Source organism: Plecotus auritus (assembly GCF_963455305.1).
Source record: "Plecotus auritus genome assembly, chromosome: 12".
Classification (NCBI taxonomy): domain Eukaryota; kingdom Metazoa; phylum Chordata; class Mammalia; order Chiroptera; family Vespertilionidae; genus Plecotus; species Plecotus auritus.
The window spans coordinates 20,438,439-20,463,564 of record NC_137778.1 but is presented as its reverse complement, the minus strand read 5'-3'; the positions used below and the strand labels follow the sequence as shown (position 1 = coordinate 20,463,564).

General features: G+C 50.8%; 1 protein-coding gene across 3 annotated transcripts in view; it reads left to right on the top strand.

Moving 5' to 3' along the window:
- Window positions 1-19,684, top strand: part of CACNA1E (calcium voltage-gated channel subunit alpha1 E) — a 265,342-nt gene extending 245,658 nt beyond the window's left edge. For 2 of the 3 annotated variants that reach the window (XM_080648664.1, XM_080648663.1), the window contains 9 exons: window positions 4,480-4,576; window positions 6,613-6,718; window positions 7,538-7,645; window positions 8,152-8,252; window positions 8,457-8,563; window positions 12,035-12,146; window positions 15,912-16,092; window positions 16,926-17,116; window positions 18,602-19,684. In XM_080648664.1, coding sequence (XP_080504790.1) covers window positions 4,480-4,576; window positions 6,613-6,718; window positions 7,538-7,645; window positions 8,152-8,252; window positions 8,457-8,563; window positions 12,035-12,146; window positions 15,912-16,092; window positions 16,926-17,116; window positions 18,602-19,132 — 1,534 coding nt within the window. In that variant the 3' untranslated portion in view covers window positions 19,133-19,684. Of the gene's footprint in view, window positions 1-4,479; window positions 4,577-6,612; window positions 6,719-7,537; window positions 7,646-8,151; window positions 8,253-8,456; window positions 8,564-12,034; window positions 12,147-14,770; window positions 14,900-15,911; window positions 16,093-16,925; window positions 17,117-18,601 lie in introns of all 3 variants that reach the window. The other variant, XM_080648662.1, reaches the window with a different exon arrangement.
- The last annotated feature ends 5,442 nt before the right edge of the window (window positions 19,685-25,126 follow it).

Below are 25,126 nucleotides of genomic sequence, written 5' to 3'. Positions count from 1 at the left end.
AGCTTCTTTTCCTGCCTAATGGTTGAGTCATCACCAGGGTTGACAAGGGTTTTCTGGGCCAATCGGACAACTGGCCACCGCGGTCAGTGACAGGAGCGATTCATGTCTCTCATCCCTCTTGAAAGGTCCAATATGAGAAAACTGAAGGTATGTAAATAAAAAAGCAAGCATGTTGCCCTTCCGACTGGTCCCTTGTGGATGCTATTGCATGAAACTGAGTTAAATGTCAGGAGTTTGTGGGGCTACCTCCCATTCTCTTTCACGGTCCATTAGTTCTTCGGCGATGCCGTGCCCTCTGGCTTTAGAGCAGGGTTGGTGATGCCAGCCCATGGGCTAGATGGGGCCCAGTGCCAGTTTTCACAATGAGATATTGGAGCACAGCCATGCTCACTCGTTTGTGGGTTGCCCGAGGCTGCTGTCGCACTACAAGGCAGGCTTGAGTGATTGTGACAGAGACGGTTCAATACTATTTCCTATGTGAGCCTTTACAGAAAAGGTTTGCCGATCCCTGCTTTAGAGTTCAAGGGCAACCCTTGGGCCCTCATGGCTGAAAACAGGTGAGAGTCCTGTGAGTGCTCACTCCCCAGGCTCTTTCCTGTCACATATCATCTTCGCTTTAGGGACTTAATCTCACCAATCTATCCTTTCTGGGCCCCCTCTGAAAATACCACAAGGAATGCCATCCTTTGCAGGAACGGGCCACGTCACTTCCACCAGGAACCCCTTCCCATCTGAGACTCGTTCCCAAATCTCTCCTTCCCTGAGGCTGTTGAACTTGGGCCACTGTTTTACAGGTTAGAACTGTGAATCAAAAGTCCTCTTCCCCTCAGCAATTAGTAGTGACTTCGGGCACAGCGTTCTCTAAGTCCATTCCTGTTCCAATGGCTGAGCAGTGGCTTTCACCTTCTGGGCTTACTTTCTAGTAGTCAGCTGATTAGAAAGCCCAGGTTGGGGTGTCGGAGGGGAATGCAGCCATGCCGGCATCTGTCAGCTCCGTGGCCTTGGACAAGGCCCTTACCCACTCTGAGCGTCCTCATCTGTGAAATGGTGATAATGATACCAACCTCGAAGGCTGGTTGTGCGTAACTGTTCCTATCATTGGCAATAACTACGTAGGAAAGTGTGGACTGTCGGTCTGTAAAGCATGGATGGCCATCGGATTGGGAGCCTGAGCCACTAGCAAAGGAAGTCACCGCCCACCTGGCCTCCCTCAGCTGTCCTTGGCTCCCTGTGGATTCACATTGTCTCGTGACCCAGATGCCATGTGCATTAAACCTGTCCCTCCCCACTCATTCCCGCTGCTGGGAAGAAGAAATGCCACGAGGACTACTCCTGAGATTTAGATGTAGGAGCTGTGAGAGAGCAAACAGGAAAAAGAAACCCTCTTCTGTCTGCTTTGAGATTCATGACGTTGATGTGTTCTGGTTAGAGTTTCATTGGTCTTGTCTATGAGATGGGGTGGAGGGACTGACAAAGATACAGTGAGTCCGTGTCTTCCAAGAGAAGGCTGCTACGGGTTACAGAGACCATCAGCCTATGGATAGCAGTACCAACCATCCACAGTAAGAAAAACAGATGGACAGATTAACCTCCTCTCAAGGACTGATGAGCTGCTATTTGGAAGATGAGGATGAATCAACACCAAAATTGAGACCAGGCAGAAAGAGCGGAGCTGGGGCAAAGGCCTGGTCTCCACAGGGCTGTTGGGAGGCCTGGCTCTCGGAGGCGGAGCCGCTGATCACACCAGGATGTGTCCAGACCCCTGGCTGTTGCTTTCTTGTCCTGGCCTCCGGACCAGATGCTTTAGCCACTGAAAATGAACCAACTGTTGATTCTGTGCTTTTTACAGGAAACATAACTCTTCAGCAGACTCGTGGGGACGGGGCTTGGTAAGACAGGTCTCATAGTTCCTGGAATTCTGACTGGATCAGACCGAGCTGCCTGTGAGCTAAGCAGTGGCGTGGAGTAGGAGTCGGGGCTGTTGTCTGAGCACCGCTCTGGGCAGGCTCCCCAAGGGGCGGGGCAGGGGGGGTGGAGAGGGGGAAGCTTGCCCAGCTCAAGACAAATCTGCCACAGAGAGAAGCCAGCCCTTTGCAGCATCCCTCGTGCCAACTGTGCTCCTCACTAATTAGCTAATGGGCAGTGTGTGTCTCGCAGTCTGCAGAAAGACGCGGACTTCCTCGCCGCCCGACACGTGGGCCTGAGGAGCTGGCTGTTGGCTGTGACTGTGAAAAACAAACAGTTCTGCCGTCCACTTCATGGCAGCCGCGCTTGACAGCGGTCAGAGCAGTGGTGAATCGGCAGGCTTTGTTCCTCGAGGCCTCGCTCGAACCAGGGTCTATTTCCTGCATCTGGCCAGGTGTGGGCCGGATGGATAGGTATCCTGGGGTGCCCTTGGCCATGAGACAGTCCCATTGGACACTGGTCAAGCTCGATTGCCGTGGGAAATTGGGGGCCGTGCAGGTTGTAAGGCGATGCCTCTCTGGTGGCCACCATGCTCAGTCTCCTGGCCCAGCTTTGCCCGGCCCCAGAAAGGAGAGCTGCTCTTCCTCTTCCGGCCACGCCCTCTGTGGCTAAGCTGTCGTTTCTTTCCCGCCTTCTCTGAGTGCCCTTTTAACCCACTTCTGCTTCCTTTTCAGTGGCAGGATCCCGTATAAGGATATGTACAAATTAGTGCGGGTCATCTCGCCGCCTCTGGGCCTGGGAGAGAACTGCCCCTACAGGGTGGCTTGCAAGGTTTGCCTCCCAGTCCCCAGCCGCGCTTGGCGGTGGGGTGCCACCTGGACACCCCTCTCTGTTCCGCTCCACCCTCACCCACCACCGCGCCACCTCAGGGAACCTTCATGTTGCTTTCCTTTGAGTTTAAAGAGGTCCAGTCCTCCCAGAACCAGCAGCTGTTACATTGGGGAAAAGGGCACGTTTGGAGGGGAGGGGAAGCAGGAGAAAGAAGAGTTGAGGGCTTAATAACAAAGGCCGTTTTGACCTCTCACTTTCTTCTTCACCTCCATGCACTCATTGCTGGGTGGACACACACACTCCTCCCACTCCCCTGTAATCTACACATTTAACCAGAGGGACCTCTCCCTCCAAGAATGTAGAAACCTTTTTTAAAAAGCAGAGAGTTCTGGTCTCCCCTCACTGGAGACAGACATGCCCCCTTTTAGCAAAGTAGCATCATGGTCCCATATATAATGTCCCCAGGTGATTCCAGTCACTCTACCTCTGCCTGCCCTCTGGCGCCTGGACAGTTATAAAAGCTGTAGGAAGGAGAGGAGGTGAGAAACAATGAAGAATTAGGGTAAGAGGTGAGAGTAGGTACGAGGATTGCTTTGGGGGTGTGTGGAAGAATTCAGTAGCTCAGAGGGGCCAGGAAGGTCCCAGTAGAGGACAGTGGGCTCCTGAGCACATGTCCTGCCATAGGGTCCTGCCCTCTACTGTCGAGGGGCGGAGGGGGTCTGTTGTTTGTGAAACCAAGGACATACATGTTCAGGGGCATCCAGGACCTCCCTCTCCTAGACCCTGGGAGCTCACATCGCAGTGGCTCTGCCCAGCCTCATTCAAGGCCTAGTCTGCTAGATAAGGAAGCCTCGCTGGGTGCAGAGGGGAGCGGGGCTCCCTGGGGCACAGCACAGCCCGGAGGGGAGGCTGGAAGAGGACATAGGCCAGGAAGGTGAGGCCCCGGGCGACGGGCAGGAGCTGGCTGGGGATGGTGACGCAGTGATTCCCGTACTCGGGAGGCCCAACAGCTGCCTCTGCTGAGACTCTTTAAACTTGACCCTGGTGCCACCTGCTGCCGCATGATGGGAGAGTGGGAGGGCAGCATGCCATGCAGGTGCTCTTCCTCCACCTGGCTTTGTCCTTCTGCCCCCAGCGTGCCATCGCCCTGGACATGCCCTGGACATGCTGGTGAGACAAGGGCACTCCCCCCGACACAGGGCCAGGTGGAAGCAATGGTGACCCTGACAGCAGCCACAGCCTACCACTGCCACATCGCCGCCTCCGCTGTACACACGGCACAGAGGGATACACGGCGCCCCGCCCGTGGGTTTAGAGCAGGAGAGAACGCCTGGAAATTCTGACCCACGGCCGGAGCGCCATCTATCCGGTTTATACCACTCGCACACAGCCCTGGGAATGGAGACAGGCTTGTGTTGTGCGGGGCGAAGGCGTGACCAGGGGAGTAGGGTGATGCTAGCCCAGAAGGAGCGGACAGGCGAGTCCCGGGGCAGTACTGCTAGCGTTCCCGGGTCTGTGTGGGGCTGATATAAACCCGCACCAGGATGGAGTCACCTGTACGATTTGCCTTGATTAACAGGTTTCCTATTCTTTTCCTGTTTGTCCATTCTGTTTTGTTTTCCTCTCCTATGTTCCGTATGATTTGTCTGTGTTGGCTCTTCTGGGAATGCCTGTTCTCCTCTCCCCCCGTCTACATCCTTCCCCCACTTCCCTTCCCTGCCACCTGCCGCCCTCCATGAGCAGTGGCCGCATCCATTACACTGAGATGTATGAAATGCTGACTCTCATGTCACCACCGCTAGGCCTCGGCAAGAGATGTCCCTCCAAAGTGGCCTATAAGGTAGACCACCCCTTCCTTTGTTCTGGGCTAGTGACCAACAGACAATGGGATCCAGCTGTGGGGAGGCCAGGCTGTGGGGAGGAAGCGGGGCTCGGGAGGCGGAGGAGGGGAAAAAGAGGTGATGAGCCGGAAGGGTCAGGAAGGTTTACGGAAGGATGCCACCCCGAAATGACACAGCGGGTGGTTTGCAGTGCTGTTCACAGTGGGCTTTGTTCTGTGTTATCTGTGTTTAACGACAAGTGCGTGGCTTCCTGTGAGTGGCTTCCTACGAGGGGAGTGTTGAGTAGTGTGTTTGCTTTTAAGAGGAGGCAGAGTGGTGGCCTGCAGGATACCTACACCCACAGCTGTCCGAGCAGATAGAAAAGGAGCACCTTCCGTCAGCCAAGCTACGGAAATGGGGCAGAAAGTGCTCTCAACGTGGCTCAGAAGGAAGTGTTTCAGGAGAGAGGAAGACTCTTAACCAAGTTCTCCCTCCCTGATGTGGAAAGGGGCTGTGGCCTGGCTCCTTAGGTAACATGAAGGAGGCACCTGACTCTACCCCGGGATCCCCGACACAGGATGCCGCTCCCTTTCCCCACCAGCCCCGCCGCCCACCTCTCTGGGCCACACAATGGGAAGGGGGACCGAGGGCCCTGTTGCCTTCAGGATTAGATTTCCCTTCCGGGCATGACTGAGTTTGGGGGCCTGGCCCTGCAGTTGTGGGGGGACTCCCCCCTGGTTTGCACAGAGCAGCATTGTCCATTTGGGAATCAGCTGCCCTTCTGGGACTCAGAGCTTTGAGGCCTGAGGTTTTTTTCCTCCACAATTAGGAATAGTTACTACTAAATCCCCTTCGGTGTTGATATGGACCCAGAACACTGAGCTCTTTCATGCGCCTGGGGCTCCACAGCAGTATTGCCACTTTTCTAGGTGCTTAAGGAAGTGGAGGGAGATGAAACTTACATACAAGCAAGACACTGGCTTGAGCCTCTGTGACACCATGTCTGTGGAATCACGTTAAGTGAAATGTCCCCATGGAGTCTTAGAGACCCCGCCTTGGGGAGACACATCCCTCCCTGCTAGGCTGGTGGTTCTTCCAGGGGGCCTTCTCCTGCTTCCCCAGGTCCAGAGAGGGTCTCATTGGAACCGGGCCCTTAGGGACCCTCATCCTCCCCAGCACATGGCTCCTCATGCACAGCTTAGGGGCTGGCATCCTTCTAGCTCATGATGACCACATTCCAAAATGCCAGATGGCGGAATGTGGCCCTGAGTTCTTCGAAGTTCGGGGATGAAGCTTAGTAAGAGAAGGCGTGTTGGGATTGGAGGAAACGTTGAAGGAAATTCCTAAAGCAAGATACTCTCTGGAAAGTGGATTTGGCCATTTCAGTGTGATCCCTTCCTTTGGGCGAGGGGAACACGGCCTGCCCACTCTGCTCCTGCCTCGTGCACCCTCCTCTCATGCTCTCGCTGCTGCTCCCCACCCCTCTCACCTGACCGTGTTTGTCTCTGCCCTTTCCCGTCCTGCTCCACCTCATCCATTGGATAAGCTGGACTTCTGCATGTTCAGTCATGTGCTGGCAAATTCCATCTCTTAAAGACTCAAAAAGGGGGCATCAGGATGTATCTTCAAGTCAGATAAGCAAAGCAAAATCTCCCCCTCACTGTCTCCGTCTGAGCTTTGGGAGTGTTCACGGGACAAGCGGGAATACCGAGCAGCCTCGACAGGGAATGGAGCCCCCTCCCAGAGCTGACTCTGTTCCCTGAGCCTAGAAATCACTTCCTGTCCCTATGGAAGACATTCTTAGGACTGTGGGAGTCCTACAGAATGACCAGTCCCCTTCCCTTGGAATTTGGCATCATTCTGGGGGGGGAGGGGAGGGCACAAAACAGCAGCAATGAGCCTCCAATGCAAAGTAGGGAGAGTAGGGTGGGGAGAGGTGGGGATCCTTGCCCTTCTTTTTTGTCTCTGCATTTGACCTCTGCACTTGTCTTCCCCTCTCACCAAGGCTTCTTTTGATACGTCTTCCCCCTGCTGTTTCTTTCTCTGTCCCCCACAGAGGTTGGTCCTGATGAATATGCCTGTTGCTGAGGACATGACAGTGCACTTCACCTCCACCCTGATGGCTCTGATCCGGACTGCTCTGGACATCAAGATCGCCAAAGGTGAGCCCAGGGAGGAAGCAGTGATTCTGGAGGGGCTCATGCAGGGCAGAGATGTCTGAACTGCCCCCCTCCAACAATGCAGTGACAGGGAAATCAAGTACCGGGGTCCTAGTGTCAGCCTGAGATTCAATAACTACAACATTGCCCACTTCCTCCTGGCAAAATGAGCGGTTGCTCATCGCTAAGGCTCCTTTCAGCTTTAACAGTATGTGAGTCTCAGTGTCTGGCACATAGTACGCATTTTAGACATACGTGTTTATTCAACAAATGAGCTTTAATTGTGTCCTTTTTTCTTATGTGGCACCTTTAATGCCTTGGAAGACTTCCGTGGCGGGTGCTGTCATGGCGCGCCTTACTTCCTCTGATTTTTAACTCAGTGACTTAGGAGAGAAAAGGTTTGCTGCTTCCCAATGGACCTCCTTCCAGCTCTCCTGCTCTTGCCTGATCCAAATCCTGTTTAAAATCAGGTCACTCCGACCAGAGTGGCTGGAAGAATTGATGTCCCTATAATGAGGCAGGAGAGGTCACCGTGTGGCTCTTTCATTTCCCCTCTGATACGTAGAGCACCTGGGAGGCTGCTCTAATGAGGTGGGAAGCTGATTGTGGTCTCGGGGCCTCAGGTCTCTGGGGCAGGATTTAGAATGGGAGTCACATTGTGTTCTGCCGCTTCAGCAGGAAGACCCAGCATTGCAAGATCCACTGCCACTAAGAGCCGGGATGTCCCCTGAGAATACACGGTGCCATGCCAGTTCAGCTCCACTCCCTCCTTGTTCTTTCTGTCTCTGCGCTGTTTATTCATAATTTATCTTTTTCTATCAGGTGGTGCTGACAGGCAGCAGCTAGACTCAGAGCTACAGAAAGAGACCCTGGCCATCTGGCCTCACCTGTCCCAGAAGATGCTAGATCTGCTTGTGCCCATGCCCAAAGGTACGGCATCTCCCCTGGGTACCCTAGTCCCAGTAAGCCCAGCATGCCAAAGCCATATCTTTGAGGGGAACACAGAGTGATCGAAGGGATAAGGGAAACTTGTTCTTTTATCCTTAGGAAATGAAAAGCCCTCACTTCTTAAGTCCCCTTTGTCATTATTAATTGAAAACATTTTCTCAAATTGGGTCACTGTGGTTTTGGGGGAAAGTTTTTGGTGTGTAGCTCTCTCCTTCCCATAATACTATGCCTCCATCCCTCATGCCATTGGGAAAGGGGTGCTATTAGAGATGGAAATCTAGACCAGCGGTGGTGATGCTTACTAATGTCTTCTCCCTCCTTGAACGGCTGTGGAAGCTCCCCGAGAAGACACGTGGGGACCTGTTCACTTTGCATGCTCAGTGCCCAGCGCATACCCGCTTCAGAGGGTGGAGAACAAAGCTTGAGGTGTCCTCCCTCTCCCCCACCTGTCCTCTTTGGTCCTCCCATACCACATTTGTGTTTTTCAGCCTCTGACCTGACTGTGGGCAAAATCTATGCAGCAATGATGATCATGGACTACTATAAGCAGAGTAAGGTGAAGAAGCAGAGGCAGCAGCTGGAGGAACAGGTGAAGGGCAACAATAGTAGGGTGGGTGGGACAGGCCTATGCATCCCTGGGGTTCAGAGTCCAGGACTTTCTATGGTCGGGGGATTAGAAACCCAGTGGGTCAAAGGTTAAAATAGTCAATTAAGCTATCAGCCATGTTCCTATTTTACCCAAGTAAATTACATTTTCTCCCATAGTCATTTGAGTTCCTTTCTTCTTCTACAGAAAAATGCACCCATGTTCCAGCGCATGGAGCCCTCATCTCTGCCACAGGAGATCATCGCCAATGCCAAAGCTCTGCCTTATCTCCAGCAGGACCCCGCTCCAGGCCTGTGAGTAAAGCCAGAGGGCCAAGGCTCTCCTGTTTGTGTCTGTCACTCGTGGCAGTATGCAGGCCCAGGAATGTGGAAGAGATAATGCTAACTCTGAGCTGAATGGGCCTTTCTCTGAGGTTGAGAGAAGAGCAGGTCAGTACTGGGGCCAGCTCGAGAGACAGTGAGCACTGGGGATACACAAGGGCAGGAATGGTATATGTTAGCATCACCAGAGAGGTTAAATAAGTGGCCCAAAGCCATATGGCTAGTAGAAAGCTAAACAGGAATTAAGTCATTGATTTCTAACTCTAGAATCTTCCCACTACACTATATGTGAAATAAAAAGAAGCTTAGATCAGGCAAAAAAAAAAATTCTTTATTTTCTGTATTGGCAATGGAGACAAAAGTCATTAAGGAATCTGCCAGCTCTTTTGAGTTGTAAGCCAGCCTTAGCGCCAATTTGGTGATACACATCTTATGGGAACATTATCTTTCTATCAAGCATGTACTGAAGTAGCAAAGGGCATGAAGTGTAAATGAGCTTTCGTGATTGGGTTTACCCCAGTCCTGCTTCTCAAGAAATCCGTAATCACTACACAACCTCAGTCATTATCAAGGGAGTGAGACCTCTGTCAGAATGCCATTTAGAACCTCTCACACCGTTAATTTCTTTCTGCCTGTGGTGTTGGGGACCTGGTTTTGAAAAAGCATCGTTTTCAGAGGTCACAACCCAACGCAAAAGGCCCAGAGTCAGGACCAAGGCCATGAATCTTTTTAGCAAACATTTGATGTGATGAGGTAGCAGGGTGTAGATTCTCCTGTCTGCAGAAAACAAGTAGGTGTTGCTCTTTGATCTGTGCAGGAAGGAGGTAAGATTGCAGAGTGAGACCACCTCATTGGAAGGATTTAGTGTTTTCCAAGGGTTCTTGGCTTAGAAATGGAGGGGGACCGCCCCTCAATTCGATCTGTCTTATCCACACCAATTTGCTGTACAAATTACCTCCCATGATAGGCTCACTCTGTCTTCTCTTCCTCACTGATTTGACCAATAATTTATGTGACTCCAAAGCTGGCTTAGGTACTGGGGATGTGGCAGTCAGTATGATCACAGTCTCTGCGGAGACAGATCCTGAAAAAGAAATGAAAGATAACGGTTAAAATGCAGAGGCATTTATTGTGATGCTGTGCAAGTAAAGGAGGCAGCTGTCTACTTTGAGAGTCGGGGAGGCGTCCCTGTGAAGCAACAGGTAAGTGAGACTCGAAGGCCAGCTCTTCAAGAGAGGAGAGGCGAGGTGTGGTAAATTTAAAGAATCCAACCTGTTAGGTGGAGCACGGTTCATGGAGGTGGCAGGTTTTGAGCTTGGAGAGCGACACGGGCCAGGACGCAGGAGCCACACAAGCAGGACCCAGAAGTTCAGTTTCATCCAAGGATAATGCCTCAGAGTGACAAGATCCGATTTGTACTTTACAAAGATCATTCGTGATCCCAGCATGGATTCAGTGGATTGGAGGAGAGCAAGTCAAGAGACAGGACACCACTTAGTAAGTGATTGCAATGGTGTAAATTATTAATGACTGTGGCTTGGATTAACAAGATAGAAATGAGGAGAGAAGATCAGACTTGAGAGGTCATGGAGGCTTTGGTGATTGCTGTGCTCTGTGGAGGAAGAAGAGGGAGGAGTCAAGGATGGCCCCAGGGTTCTGGTGGATGTTGGCACATTTCCTGAGATGGGCACACTGGGGGAGCAGCTGGCTGCTTCCCCAGGACCATCTGTGTTTCTAGAGCTTTGCCTTGTGCAAGTAGAGACTGCTCAGAGGATACAGCGGTGACTCTGACCGGCAGGGCTCCTCCCTCATTAAGCTTGCATCTGGTGGAAAACCAGACATGAAACAGAATGATTGGAATGAAAAAACTTATTTTCAGTGAATAATCACAGTTCTGGTAAATGATAGGAAGAAACAAATGCAGTATGAGCTGAGTGCAGGTGAGAGGGAGATCTGACCAGTTACGTGGGGGAGAGAACAGATTTCCTTAAGGAGGTGGCTTTTGATAAGCATTTTGAAGGATGAATTAAAAATACCATGGAAAGGTTTTTCAGGGGGCAGCTTGTATTCAGGCCTTGAAGCAGAAAGAAACCTGCCACAGTCAGTGAACTAAGAGTCCCGTGTGTCTGGAATTCAGGGAGCAAGGGATGAAGTGTGTAAGCGAAGGCTTCTGAGGTAAGTAATGGATCATGGGAGAGGCCATGTTCAGGATTCTGGACTCGATCCCAACAACGAGAAGCAGACAATGCTTTTGAAGTAGAAGGTCAAAGTATTCAACTCGGAGGTTGTTCAGTGATTCTAAGGGTCCTCTCTACCTGTTGGGGATTCTCTCTGTGGGTAATTATTCATTTTCTGTAGGGCAAAGGGGGACCTATTTCTTAAACAGCAGTACTCACCTTGTTCTCAGGAGAAGACAATGGACATTAAGTCATTGAATAGCAGACGCTTTGTAGCAGTTGTGAAAATGCTGCTATTCAACCCTTTTCCTGTGATTCCAGTAAGTCGCACCTATAGAATATTTTGAAGCAACTGGCAGCCCTTGCTCAGGACTTAGAGCCATTAACGGTAGACACAATTATGAGATGATGGTCTTCATCTCTCTCCTAGCTGCCAGTCACTGACCCTTGTCCCTCCTCCCAGGATCAGGAAGTTCACTCTTGAACAGGTCAAAAGGTATCTATTTACCAGTGAATGGCAGCAGCAGCCAAATTTTTAGAAAATTGGCTTTCTCTCTCTCTAACCAGCCTCGTGGATCGCATTGGCTAAGAGTGTCTACAGGGACCAAACAGTGGTTTAGTAACAGGCAGCTTCCCATACCTTTCACTCAGAGCCTCTAAGTACTTGGCTGACTTTGTCGTGTTCTCTTACATCACCATTTAAGCGTTCTTCTACAGAGCCACCAACCCAGGGAAGGTCACCTCCTCACCGCCCTCTGGAATCCTTCCACCAAGCTCCTGAACCAACAGACACAGTGTCTGGCACTGAATTATTTGGTTTGGCCAGGGATGTTGGCACAATAAAGCCATATTCTTACTGAGCGCGGAGGAAATTTTTTAAAAGACCACGACTGCTTAATATCTAAACAGACTGTTCACTGTTTAGAGTATGGCATTTTTCCGCCTAATGGAGAAACCGGTTTACAATCTAGCATTGGTCTTCCATATGGCTGAGTGTGACAAATGATGTCATTCATCACAGATATGAGTCACCAGCCGAGTGAGGAAGGGTTCCAAATGCAGGTTGAAAACAGTACTTTCTCAGTGTGTGTGTGGTTTGTTTGTTGTTGTTTTTTAAGAGTTTCTATTCTAGGGCCAGTTACCTGTAAGCTAAAAGCCCGCTAAGAGTAAAGGGTGTTGCCCTAGCTGGGACTTGGTAGTGGCGGCGATGGCATGTCTGTTTCTCGCTTGTGCACTCATTACCTCTGAACGTGGCATTGCTTTTCAGGAGTGGCCGGAGTGGGTACCCTTCGATGAGTCCGCTCTCCCCCCAGGAAATATTCCAGCTGGCGTGTATGGACCCAGCCGATGACGGGCAGTTCCAGGAGGAGCAGGCTCTGGTGAGTGAATGAGTCACAAGACTTCACAACAGTTCCCTAGTTTGCTGATCCCTCCCACTCTTTTCCAAATTTTATTGCATACCCACAATCCACCCGGAAAACCCTTTCTGTTCCCTCAACCAAGGACCCTGGGAGTTTCCTGCTGTCTCCCTTTCATGGCGGAATTTCTCATGTTCTCTGACAAATGCTTCCTCTGTAGGTTTTACCATCTCAAGGGCCCCTTATGGGCTGGAGGAATGTATGTTGCTTCAGGCCAAGCCCTATTCGTCGATGCCCTGGGGCATCTGAAAATCTGGCCTTTGATAAGGAGCTTTAGGAGAAATCTTCAAAGAGTGAGTGGCACCCACTGGGCAGCTTAGCCTCCTGGAGGACTCAGGGGTAGCCTGTCCACCAGGAGATGCAAGAGGCTCTTGCCTCTGCAGGTTCAGACACAGATTGGCCACCATTCTAGAGGGTCAAATACATCCTAAAGGGTCCCTGAAATCACTTTCCTGAGCCCAAAGTTTTTCATCAGCATAAATGGTGAAATTCCCGAGAAACCTACTGAGTCCAATCTAAGCTTGAAGAAGGGAGGACAGGTTAAACTTTAATATTAGCAAACCCTAAACCGCGATTCCCAAAGATAACAGACTTTACTTACCATTATTCTTAGCTCAGCAGCCATCAAATTCCCGCCCGAGTTTAGAATTAAAGCTCAAGTGTTTATTGCCTGGAGAGAAAAAGACAAAACCCAACATTTGCAAAAGTCCAGGTGGCCAGCTTGTACTGAGATCCATGTCACTTTGATTATAATTCATCTGTGTTTTTCTCTCCCAACCCCTCCCCCACTGCTCCTGTGTACCCCTGAGCTATCCTGAGGGGATGGTGTGGGTGGAGAGTGACCTGCATGTCTGAGGGAGCAGAACATTTCAGTAGCTCAAACAAATGGGTGATTCTTCTCCTGTGGTTTCTGAGTCCATGGAGTGTACATGGTTGGGTAGGGGAGACAGCTAGAACACACACTGACTGGGATGCCAGCATGTGAGTGCCTGAGGGTATTCTTGGCAACGTGGGTGGGAAGCCTTGGAGGAATTCTCTGAGGAAATTAGCACCAAGGCCCAGGGACTAATTGGTACTGATAGCTTGATCCTTAAAAGGGCCTCTCAGCATTTTAAGACTTGCCTGGTGATGTGTCTGGTAGGAAAAATAATAACGTGTCCTTTCTTTCACAGGGAGATTTATTTCTGCGGGTTCCCCAGGGCTGAGCCGTAGTGCCAGGACTTTTGGATATGTGTCCATTTCATTGTCACTACTGGTGTCTGTGATTCAGGTGTCAGCCTGTGCTCCACACTCACCACTGTGTACTCCTGCCCATCCCTCGGGGGCCCTGCTCTACGTGCTGAGGCGTGGCCATGACGTGTGTGTGTGTGTGTGTGTTGCACCACCTCTGACACTCGTAGACTGCAGTGTTGTTACCACATGTGTTTCGAGTCAGACTGTGTACTATATAAAGCATGTCCTGCATACACTGACTTCCTCAAATGCACACATCACAGGTCCTGGGATGCAGTCCTCCCACAGACACCACTCAGCCAGTGGTCATGGAGGCTGACTTTCAGCAGCGCCCTACTCAGACACCGGTGTTCTTAGAGTGTCATTTCCAAAAATAGCTTTTTTCTGGTATCATCTCCAGATGTCTGAGATATTCCTAGGTCGCTTTGGTGAGCCAAGTAAAATTTCTGAGGCAGCTCCACTCTCTGGAGTGACACTAGCCATCTCTTTAGAGCAGGTGCATTTGCCAAACTGACATTCTTTGACCAGGAAAATAACATAACAGGGTTGGACAGGACTTTAAAGATAGTCACTCCAACCTCCTAATGCTCTAGAGTGGCACAGTCCAGTACAATAGTCATTGCCCCCATGTGACGATTAAGGGCCTGAGATGTGCTCCAAGTGGAAAATGCAAACCAATGTCAAAGACTTTGATACCCAACAAAGTGTCAAATGTCTCATTTTTTTACATTGATTATATATTGAGAATATGTGTATATATATTGGGTTACATAAGTATATTAATTTTCATGTTTTTTAATGTAGTTACTAGGAAATTTAAAATTACATCATTGGTCTGCATTATATTCCTATTATACTGTACCAGTCTAAAGCATCCCTGGCAGATGTCTACCCACTGAATTTTTTTGAGATGATTCCAATCATAAGAAAACTCTTTACTAATAAGATCATGTGTCTTAAAGTTTGAGAAAACACATTTGACATCAGATATTTCTGACTTTCTTTAGAATACTGGTTTCCATATCATTGACAAATAGCTTCTTAGGTTAAAAGAATAAACCCAACAGTACCAACTCTCAAAAAGTAAACTTCACATATCTAAAAAGTATTGTGACCAATAATGTTTTTTTATAAAGCTATAAAATCTGAGGCGTTACTTAGTGATCTTTACTGTTTGGGACATCTGATATACCACATATCTGCACATATAGACACACACACAACAGACCTTAAAGATGCAAGTCTCTCTTCTAAAAGCCATTCTTGGTGTGGAGGAGGCAGGATCAGCCACTGGAAATGAGAAGCAATGAGATGGAACCAAGTCCCACAAGCTTGGCTGTGTTTATTTCCAGGAGCCAGAGTTTAGTGAATTAAAAAGCGTGCAGCCCTCTAACCATGGCATCTACCTTCCTCCGGACACCCAGGAGCATGCGGGATCGGGGAGGGCATCCTCTATGCCACGCCTGACTGTGGATCCCCAGGTAAAAAGCAACCACCTACCATATGCAGTGGCATCCTGGGCTGTATTGAATGGTGGGTTATGGAAAAACATCTGATATTCTCAGGTGAGCCTTGGACTTGCCCTCACCCCTTCCCTGTGAGCAAAACCTGGCTCATGGGCCTTCCTCTCTACAACCTGCTCCTCCACACGTGCTTTCACTGGAGCCCTAAGCACAACAGCCTCGATAGCAAAATTCCCTCCAGATGGGCACAACATCCTGCAGACTCAACCAGCCATGCAAAAAAATGCTTCCCGGGATTTCTGTTGTGTATTTCTCCTTCCTTTTTCCTTTCCTGGCTCCTCAAGCACGTAGGCAGTTAGTGAAACATACACAGCTCTGTGTCAGGACTGTCTGTCCTAACCAGTACAAGCCATGCCTCATTTCTTTGTCTGTTCTCCTGGCTTCCTGGCTTCTTTTTTCTGTCTGTCTGTCTTACATTAAGTTTTGACAGAGACAAGAAGTTTACGTGGATCTGTTTTTAGCAGCTGTAGCAAATCAAAATGCCCAAGTTTAAGGTGGGAGTTGGGATGGATGATGGAGAGCAACGCGTTCCCAGTAGCTGCTCCATTACAAGGTCTCCTGCGTTTCCGGTGCTGTAGGACAGGCCTTCTCTGGTGAACGCCAAAGCCCAAGCCATGCCTCTTTCGTGGCACAGACGTTTCGACAATTGCCCTCACATATTTCAAAGTGGCTCAAGGTTCACTGCAGGTCCTGGCTGAGTCCCTGTGGGAGGTGGCTTTATGGGAAGCTTGCATAGTACACTCGGCCACTTGCTCTCCTGAGCATAAAGGGGAGACCCTGGACCAGTGATGTAAAGACCTAACATAAAGCACTTTCCGCCACAGCCGCCTCCAGCTAAGGTCTAAGCAAGAGGGATTCAAGGGTGGTTACAGTTTGCAATCTTCAGCCACCTCAGTCCCACTTCTTTCTTTTAGACCCGTTCAGTGATTAATCCGTACCTTGTGTTCCTCGGGGGGTCTCATGTTTCCAGGTAGTAACAGACCCTGGCTCCATGAGACGTTCGTTTTCCACTATTCGGGACAAGCGTTCAAACTCCTCGTGGCTGGAGGAATTCTCCATGGAGCGAAGCAGTGAAAACACCTACAAGTCCCGGCGCCGGAGTTACCACTCCTCCCTTCGGCTGTCAGCCCACCGCCTGAACTCGGACTCGGGTAAGGAGGTCTGCCCTGTTCGCCTTTCCGGCTCCTGCCTGGATGGGCAGGTTCTGGCAAGGACTGGAGATCTCTGGAAAAGAATTCCGATAAGGGTTAAGGAAGAGGGCTCCCATATCTGATGCACACCCTGAAACAGGCCCAGGAGAGTCTTCCTTGCAGACCAGGGCTATAGACGTCATTAGAATTGAAGGTCTGCAGAATGCTTAGGGTATCTTGGGAATGTATTAGAGACCTCTCATGGGCTGGACTTTAACCACCAAGTCCACTTCCACCCAGAGAGTGCTACCTGGTATGGTTTTGCGCATTGGGGCTTTCTTATTTTGCTAGATGAACGAAGATTACAAAAGCAGTGACTTCCCTGTATCATAGGGCCAGTAGTGGCAGACTTGAGACTCGAACTGAAGTCCAAGGATTCTCGATGTCACAGCTGATGTAATGCCAGAGTATTTAGTTCCTAGCAACTTCTTAATTTCCTTCTACTGCTGTCATCTTCACCCCCTAAAGTTACACATCCATGTTCAAGACATAGAGGATTGCTGGGCCCTCTTGTTGGCAATGATTCTAAACTGTGTTGTAGCAGAAAGAGCAGCGGGAGAGAAGTGATTACATCCTTGGACATGCATGGCTTCCAGTGGCAACTTGCACACTCACCTCGTCGCCCGAGGGTGATTCTCTGGCCTTTCTCTTCCGTCTCCCTTTCAGACCGCCTGCTAACATGCCTGGGGAAGCCAGGGCCTTGGGCGCCCAGCCCCAGGCTCCGAGACTTCTCTTTCTTTTCAGCGGCCAATGTGGGCTGAGTTGTGATCAGTTACTTTTGTCATCTCTCCCAGGCCACAAGTCTGACACCCACCGCTCAGGGGGCAGAGAGCGGGGACGATCGAAAGAGCGAAAGCATCTTCTCTCCCCCGATGTCTCCCGCTGCAACTCAGAGGAGCGAGGGACCCAGGCCGACTGGGAGTCCCCAGAGCGTCGCCAGTCCAGGTCGCCCAGTGAGGGCAGGTCACAGACGCCCAACAGACAGGTGAGCATGGAGAGGAAGCCGAGCCTCTGCAGAAAGACCAGGAAGGGTGGTCGTTAACGTTAGATGCAAAAGGGGGGCACCCAGCACCCACACAGACCTAGGTCTGACATGTACTTAATGCTGTGTGCTCTAATATGAATTCACAGAAAAGCAGACCGTCCCCCAAGAAAGACAAGGGGGTCTAGGGGTCATTCCACTCCAGTCCTCAGAATCTTGAGGTACAGAGTCACAACAAATAAGTTCACAAATGTGTCAGCCAGATTTAGGGGAGAAGGATGGTCCGTCAGCCAGAAAATGTTCATGGATCAGTCACATGAGCCTTGGTATGCGTTGGAACAGTGATTCAAGTTCATTTCCCTGGCTGTTAGCCTCCTTCCGGCCTGTTGTAGAAACATCAGCCTGTGCCTAAGAAATAACTACCAGAGGCCATTCTCTGGCCTGCTTTCCCCCTCACGACCGCCCCTCACTCCCGCCCCACTTCTCCCCGAGGTTCTCAGAGCCTGGATAGGAGGCCCGCTCCACAGCAGTGGGACAGTCAGCTAGACTTGGGGAAGTGGGCTTCTAGAGCAGGTTTTCAAGCTTTTCATGCAGAAGAGAATCCCCTGTGGCTTGTTAAACGGCACATGCCTAGCACCTTGAGGATGCTGTTTCGGTAGTGAGGCCCACCGCCCGGAATTCTGCACTGGGAGGGACCCTTCCCCAGGAGATTTAGAGCCGGGGGCTCATAGGTCACACACCTTGAGAAACTGTCCTGCAGGTCCATTTACCAACACCTGAGCCCGGGGACCCCGGGGAATGCCTGAGCAGGTCAAGTAAGGCCTGAACCAGCAGATGAGGGTGTAAATAAACAAGGCATGTGGCCCGCCGGCCGCGAGTTTGACATGCTTGGTGTAGAAGCTGCCATAACCTCAGGGAGCCAGTAAGGACAGGGAGGCATGCCCTTCCCTCAGACGCACTTCCCAGATGAGCAACCCCCAAGCATTCGTGCTCCTTCTTGACTCTTTCGAGTCTGTCAATGGGCCACTTTGACGGGGGCGGGGCGCAAAGTAGGTTTACAGTTGTTCGTATAGAAAATTAAACAGTTTCACGTACTCACAACTGGAAACCTACTTTTGCTTTCCCCACCCCTGTACATAGATCTTCCAGATCCTTGCTACTCAGAGTGCGTGGGCCGTGGACAGCGGCGCCTGAGAGCCCATTAGACATGCACAGTCTCAGGCTCCCCCAGGGCTTCTGGGCCTGGATCTGTAGTTTAACAAGACCCCCAGAAAACCAAACCCAACCTGTATTACAAATTGGCATGCCCCAGTCTGAATGGTATTGATGTGTCAATGTCCTGTCATCCCTGCATCCCTGTGTGGATGTGACTCCAGCCTGGACCCCTTCTCCAGGGCTTCCTGGAGGATGGTTAGGGACCGTAGCAAGGTCCCAAGCAGGGAGCGTGCCAAGGCCAGTCTCACCTGCCATGTCTCCCCTGCTGTACAGGGCACAGGCTCCTTGAGTGAAAGCTCCATCCCCTCCATCTCTGACACCAGCACCCCAAGACGAAGTCGTCGGCAGCTCCCACCTGTCCCTCCGAAGCCTCGGCCCCTCCTGTCCTACAGCTCCCTGATTCGACACACAGGAAGCATCTCTCCCCCCGCAGATGGAAGCGAGGGCGGCTCCCCGCTGACCTCCCAGGCTCTGGAGAGCAACGACGCGGGCCTGCCTGAGTCTTCCAGGCCCCCGCACGGCCACCCCTCCCCGCAGCGCTACATCTCCGAGCCCTACCTGGCCCTGCACGAAGACGCCCACGCCTCGGACTGCGGCGAGGAGGAGACGCTCACCTTCGAAGCGGCCGTGGCCACCAGCCTGGGCCGGGCCAACACCATCGGCTCAGCCCCGCCCCTGCGACACAGCTGGCAGATGCCCAACGGGCACTATCGGCGGCGGAGGCGTGGGGGCCCGGGGCCGGGCATGATGTGTGGAGCAGTCAGCGACCTCCTGAGTGACACGGAAGAAGACGACAAATGCTAGAGGCTGCTCCCCCTCCAATGCATGCTCTTCTCTCACACGGAGAAAACCAAGACCGAATTGGGAAGCCGGTGCGGCCCGGGGGGGAGGAGGAGGGAAGGGCCGCGTGCTTATCAGAGGAGGAAAGGACCAACGGCAACCAGTCAAACCCACCAAATTGCTTTCCTTCCCTTTGCAAGATGGGTACTGCCATAGTTCTGCCTCTTTGCTGGGGAAAGAAGACAAGAGAACATGGAGGGTTACTCCCAACGGAGAGGGGACACCGGGATCACTCTGCTTCCACTGCCCCTTCCCACTTTGCTAAAAGCCGTGGAGGAAGTGAGCTGGCCTGTGTCCATGTCCATTGCCCTGCGACACCTGGAAGCCTCTCTGGCTCATAACGGGGGGCGGGGGGGGCGGTATGGAGACCCTAGGAGGGGAGTCTCCTCCCTCCCTCACCAGCACCATCTGTTGGGGCCACTGCATCTCACGCGTCACCCTGGGGCTTGCTTCCCCAAAGAAGCACAGACTAAGTTCAGGAGCATCGATGCCGGGGTGGGGCAGGGAGGGAGGGGTGGCATGGAGGAGTCAGGGTGCTGTGGCAGCAGCAGCCAGGGCTGGTCTGGACAAGCAAAGCCATAGCCCAGCAGCCCACGTGGAGGAGCGGTCAGAGCAGCGGTGCTGGGGGCGGGGGAGAGGCGGGGGGGGGCAGGCCTGTCACGCGCAGTAGGTGCTTTGAGAGTTAAGATAAGCTAAGGAGGTCCCCCAGGGTCCACAGACATGCCTGAGATGCTGGTAAGGGTAGAGTGGCCAGGGCCCCAGCTGATGAGAATGGGGTCTGGCCTTAGGCTGGTCAGAGGGAGCCCTGAGGGCAGGGCCATGTGGCAGGAGCACCAAGGGCCTCAAGGCAGAGTCTGTTTTCCAACCAGAATAGAAGTAATTCCAAGTGGGGGACAGTGCTGTGGCAGGACCGGCCCATCATGGCTGATGGCAGCGGGTCTCTGGGCCCAGGCTTCCCTGCCACTCCCCCGAGGAGACAGCACACCTAGTAGGGACTACAATAGAGGTGGGAAAGGCTAACGCATTGGAACAGAAGCATTGGTAAGAGTTTACTGGGATCTCCTGCATCTGCCTCGTGGCAGAGGGCCCATGTGTCAGGGTACTTCAAGGTGATGAGTTAATATACCTCAGCTGAGACCTGGGCTGCACCTTCTAGTGAAACAAACTCTAATGGGGCCTTGTCACCCAGTGTGACAGACCGGGGCCCTGACTATTTCTCTGGGCCAGGACTGTGCTGTACCCCCTCCCAGAGCAAGAGCTGAGCAGAAGACAGCCTCAGGCTCTCCTTCCTAACCCCCAAAACTCAGAAACATTGAGGAAAATAGAGCCCTTACTTGGCGAACCTGTGTCATTGTCCATTTGGCGGAACGCATCACTGTCTTGATCCAGTGGAAATGCAGTCCCCTGCGGGCCCTCCCCGGTCCCCCAGCACCCTTACAGTGGGTGGAAGGGTCCCCTGCAGAGGGGTGCAGGCAGGGCCCTCCTTTCTCAGCCAGGAGCAGAGGAAGCCTACTTCTCAGAACCCTCCAGAGGACGGCGCAGGCCCCTGGACCAAGATCCAGTGGGTAAGCACCCCTATCCTCCTCTAGCCCAGACTCGCCTCTTGGGTAGGAGCAGCCAGTGACTTATTTTTCTTAGAAGGAGCCTCGGTTTCCTTCCTTTTTTCAGTTGAAATAGAAGTAAGGCATTGCCACATCAGCTCTCAGAAGCCAAATTCAACCCTGTGGCTGCAGATTCATTTACCGTGGCCCTGCCTTCTCATCTAGATATTAATGGAGCCTCATGACCCACCATCTGCCCCCAAACCAAAGTTATCCCGGGGTGGGAGACCAATGAGGCAGAGAAAAAGGCCCTCCCAGCTCAGACCCTCTCCCACTCGGCCCGTGAGCCCAGGAGGAGTTGGGGACGCAAACAGGACGATACCGGCATGATTGTCACGTAAGACCCTGATGCTGGGCCTACATGTTTGAAAGGTTTCCTCTGCTCAGCGTCATTTCATGCCAGAGTGTTGCTAGGGGCGGCTTTGTGTGCACAGAATTGCTTTCTTCCACCTCAGAAACGCAGCTTTGCCATGGGCCAGGCCTACAACAGGACAGCCATTCTGAGCCAGTGAATCTACTGCATTGTTTGGCGAAAGGGAATGGAAGTGATACCTTGAGCTGTTTCAGTAGCAGGGGAAACTCGGGTGGGCAGAGCAGTTGCTGGGAATGGAACCTGCCTGCAAAATAGCATTACGAACACTAAATTTACTGGGCCAGGAAGTCTCCTGGGCATCTTAAATGCACACCGGCATGTGAGTCCTGAATAAAGTGGCAGAAAGCACCACAGGTACAGTCCCCTGACCAACCACCTGGATTTTTCCAGTTCCGGTGAACTGAGGAACGCTTCTATTCAACTTCCCTGACCGAGAAATCGGTTTCTTATCCCTTAGCCTCCATCCGCTCTTCTATCCATACCAGAAAATCAAAGAATTTTCTGCTAAGTCACAGAATTCATGATCATAATTGTCTTATAAAAGTGTCCTTCCACCTCTGAAAGAACATATACTCCAATCTTCCCTCAAATAATCAGCCAGGATATGTGATGGTCTCAGATTCTGCCTTTTCGCTTTCCTGGGAAGAGGCCCCTTCAGATCGCAAAACCCATGAGTGTATTTGGATTAAAAAACTATGGCAGCATCTTGAGGAATTGTAAACAATAGAGGTGAGCGCTGCTGTTGGAGATACACAATGCGGTAACATTGAGCACTGTAGGTCCCTTCGAGAGAATCTTCAGCTGTATGTCCAAGCTTCCATTGTAATATTAGTCCTTAGCATCTCCTCAAAACAGGAGCGAGGGAATGAGAAAAAGAGAGGAGGGGTGTGTGTGTGTGTGTCCCAGACTCCCAGCAGGCCTTCAGACATGGGGATGAACTCTAGACGCCATATCCAGGTTTTCTCTTAGACAAGAATGGGAAACATTTACTGCATCATAAATGGCAGGTGGCCTGTCCATCCTTGTAGCTGAAGAATCCATTTCTATTCTGGGCTTCCCTACTCAATGTCCTTGTGGGGTTCTGAGATCACTGAGAACGTTTCTCTGAAGCTGAACTCCAAATGTTCTGAATTTTGCCCTCCCTTGACTCTGAGGCCACAAAAGAAAGACCCCCATATTCCATAAATCTACCAGCGTCTCCCTTCCTGATTCCTTCCTACCTCCCTCCCGCCCCCCCCCCCCCCCCGCCGAAGTGTGGTGAACTAAATGCCCTCTGTTCTCCACCTCCCTCCCGCCCCCCCCCCCCCCCCCCCCCCCGCCGAAGTGTGGTGAACTAAATGCCCTCTGTTCTCCATCCCAGCCTTGTTTTGCTGAATGTTAACACTGGCTCAGCTGCTAAGATGGCTGAATCTACCCGATCCAAGCTTATTTGCTGACCTGCCTCTGCTGTCCTCACTGCTAATGGACAGTGCTTTATTTTCATGAAATGCAGGTGGGAACTCAGCAGGTGATTCAAAACAGTATAAGGTGCTGGATTGTTCGGAGGAGTGGGGAATGTGTGTGAACTGTCCACAGACACAGTGAAAGCCTTCTGCAGGGAAATTAGGTCTCTCCGGGCATAATGGAACAAAATTTAATAATTTGGTTTTTTAAAGAACGATCTCAATTTTTCATTACATTCTATTTCTAAAGCCTGCTCTGGATGTCTTGTTTTTGGACAGAGTATTTCTTTAGTGGGTCGAGCCAGGGATAAGTGGAGAGATGCTTCCATTTCTCAGCCTACCTATAATATATATTAGATGTGAATATTATAAGGTTGTATTTAAAAAAAAGGCGGGGTGGGGGCGCAGATAGTTAACCTACCTTGCAGGGATTCTGTGAGACTTGAAGGTTAAGGAACTTTGCTATTTTTATCAGCTTTACATGTGCTGTGTTTTGAGATCCTCAAAGGTCTGGTGTAAAGAATGGTGGTGAGGAGAGGCACTGCCATGTCTTAGGGTAGACTCTCTCTCACTGGCTTCACACCCATCCTGTCTGTCCTTCCCTCCTGGATTCTGGGACACTGAGGACATTACAATGCAGAAAAGATGGCAAAAGTGGGCCCCTTGGAAGTGGCCAGTCAGGGTATCACAGTTTAACTCCAGTCAGAAGCCCCATAAAGAATCAGGTCCAGGTTCAGATAACTATATATCCACACCGAGACTCTCAACACAAGCCCAATGAAATGAACTCAGCAGTTAGGACCTAACCGACCCATGAGGAGATCCCACATTCACAAGCACTGCCGGTATTAGCCTCTCTGTCTTTTTGGTTTTTGATCATTCCTCTCTGAGCTGCCTAGTTAGTACACCATTGCTAGGCCTAACCCAGCGGAGCAGCAGCCGAGGCTCCTCTGTGGGCTGCGCTCACAAGCTGCTTCTCACCCCATCATAGGATATGGACGTACCGCTAGGGGGGACACAAGCCCAGGGACAGAAACAACCACCTTTGGTTTCTGATGGCCACCTTTTTCTCCCCTTGAATCCTTTCTGCGCCGACCCTCTGTGGCTTCTGCATCCCAGAGAGATCACTCTAAGCCAAAGATGACGGATTCACAGGCTGTCCCAACTACCCAAGGGGCCTGGAAAGCTGCTCTCACAGAACTCAAGCCAGTTGAGAAGTGAGAGTGGGACTCACAGCAGAGTCTAGTCACATTGCAGGCGAGGCTGGTGCCCCAAGCCGCCCCTTCTATTTTTGTAGTCTTTGCTTCCTTCTGCTCTCGGCCCCCAGCTAATAATCGGGTGGCTAGTATCTTGACCTTCAAAATGCAAAAACAGATTTTATAATAAGCCATGCTACTATGTAAATACGTTTTTGAGGTTTGAATTCTTATTTCTGGGAGTTGAGTAGATCGGGTAAAAAGAGGTAGGGGATCTATGTTTATTTTTATTTGGGTTTTTGTAATAGATCTGCTCTAGAAGGGCAAAGAAGGGTAAATGTGTGCTCTGCAGTGTTCCTAGGATTAATTCTTGTCCAGTTGAATGATGTACCAACTGAGCCAAAATCCCAGGTTATACAGCACCAGCTCCACCTTCTCTCCCGGGCTTTCATTTTGTCTTTCTCCTTTCCTCCCTGTTTCTCTATCCCTTTGTCTCTTCTCCTTCTATGGACTTAAAATATAATCTAGATTAATGAAAAAACTTCAAAGAAATAATAGAATGAATACAGAATTTTTCAGGACATCTTTAACCAATAAATACAAAGTTTATGTCTTTATGAGGAGATCACACCATTTAAAGCAGTGTAGAAACTGGGTAAGTGAAAATTATTGGGACTCAAAAATAAAAAGATTGTAGTCTAGCCCTCTATAGGCACTTGTGCCTCCAGCAAGGGTATTCCATCTCTACTTTCTTTTTCATGTTAGGAAACTTGCAATTTTCCTAACTTGTGGCGCTAGCTCATGGGTGTGTCGAGTATTTTTAAGTTAATAACTCATCAGGTAAAGCTCTTAGTCTCAACTTGAAACCAACTTGAAAGAAGTCTGTAAAATTCTTGGCATTGCTATGAACATTTACTTTTTTAAAGAACCTTCATGGTTAATAGAACCCACATCCAGGATTTGTTTTAATTCCACATTCAACCCATCCCCCCCCCCCTTTCTTTTTTCTTTCATAGCTTTCTAACCAGAACAACAACAATCCAGACTTTTTTCTTTCTGAGTCCAGGAAGAAAGCTGAGTTTTCATGCTCAGAGCTTCCCACCATCTTCTCTTTGTGGACACGTAAGCTGATCTTAAATAACAGCCACGAGCTAACACTAAGTCTCTTCACCGAGACCTATTCAACGGTGGAAATCCGAATCTCTCCCTCATTCTGCCAGCTTGTCAGAGACAGGAGTGGATTGCTCTCTCTTCTGGAGCCAGATCCCAGAATGTTTACCAGGCAGTGCCACTTCCACCTCGGTTCACTCGGAGTGGGGCCTAACGCAGACTAAATCAGACAAAAC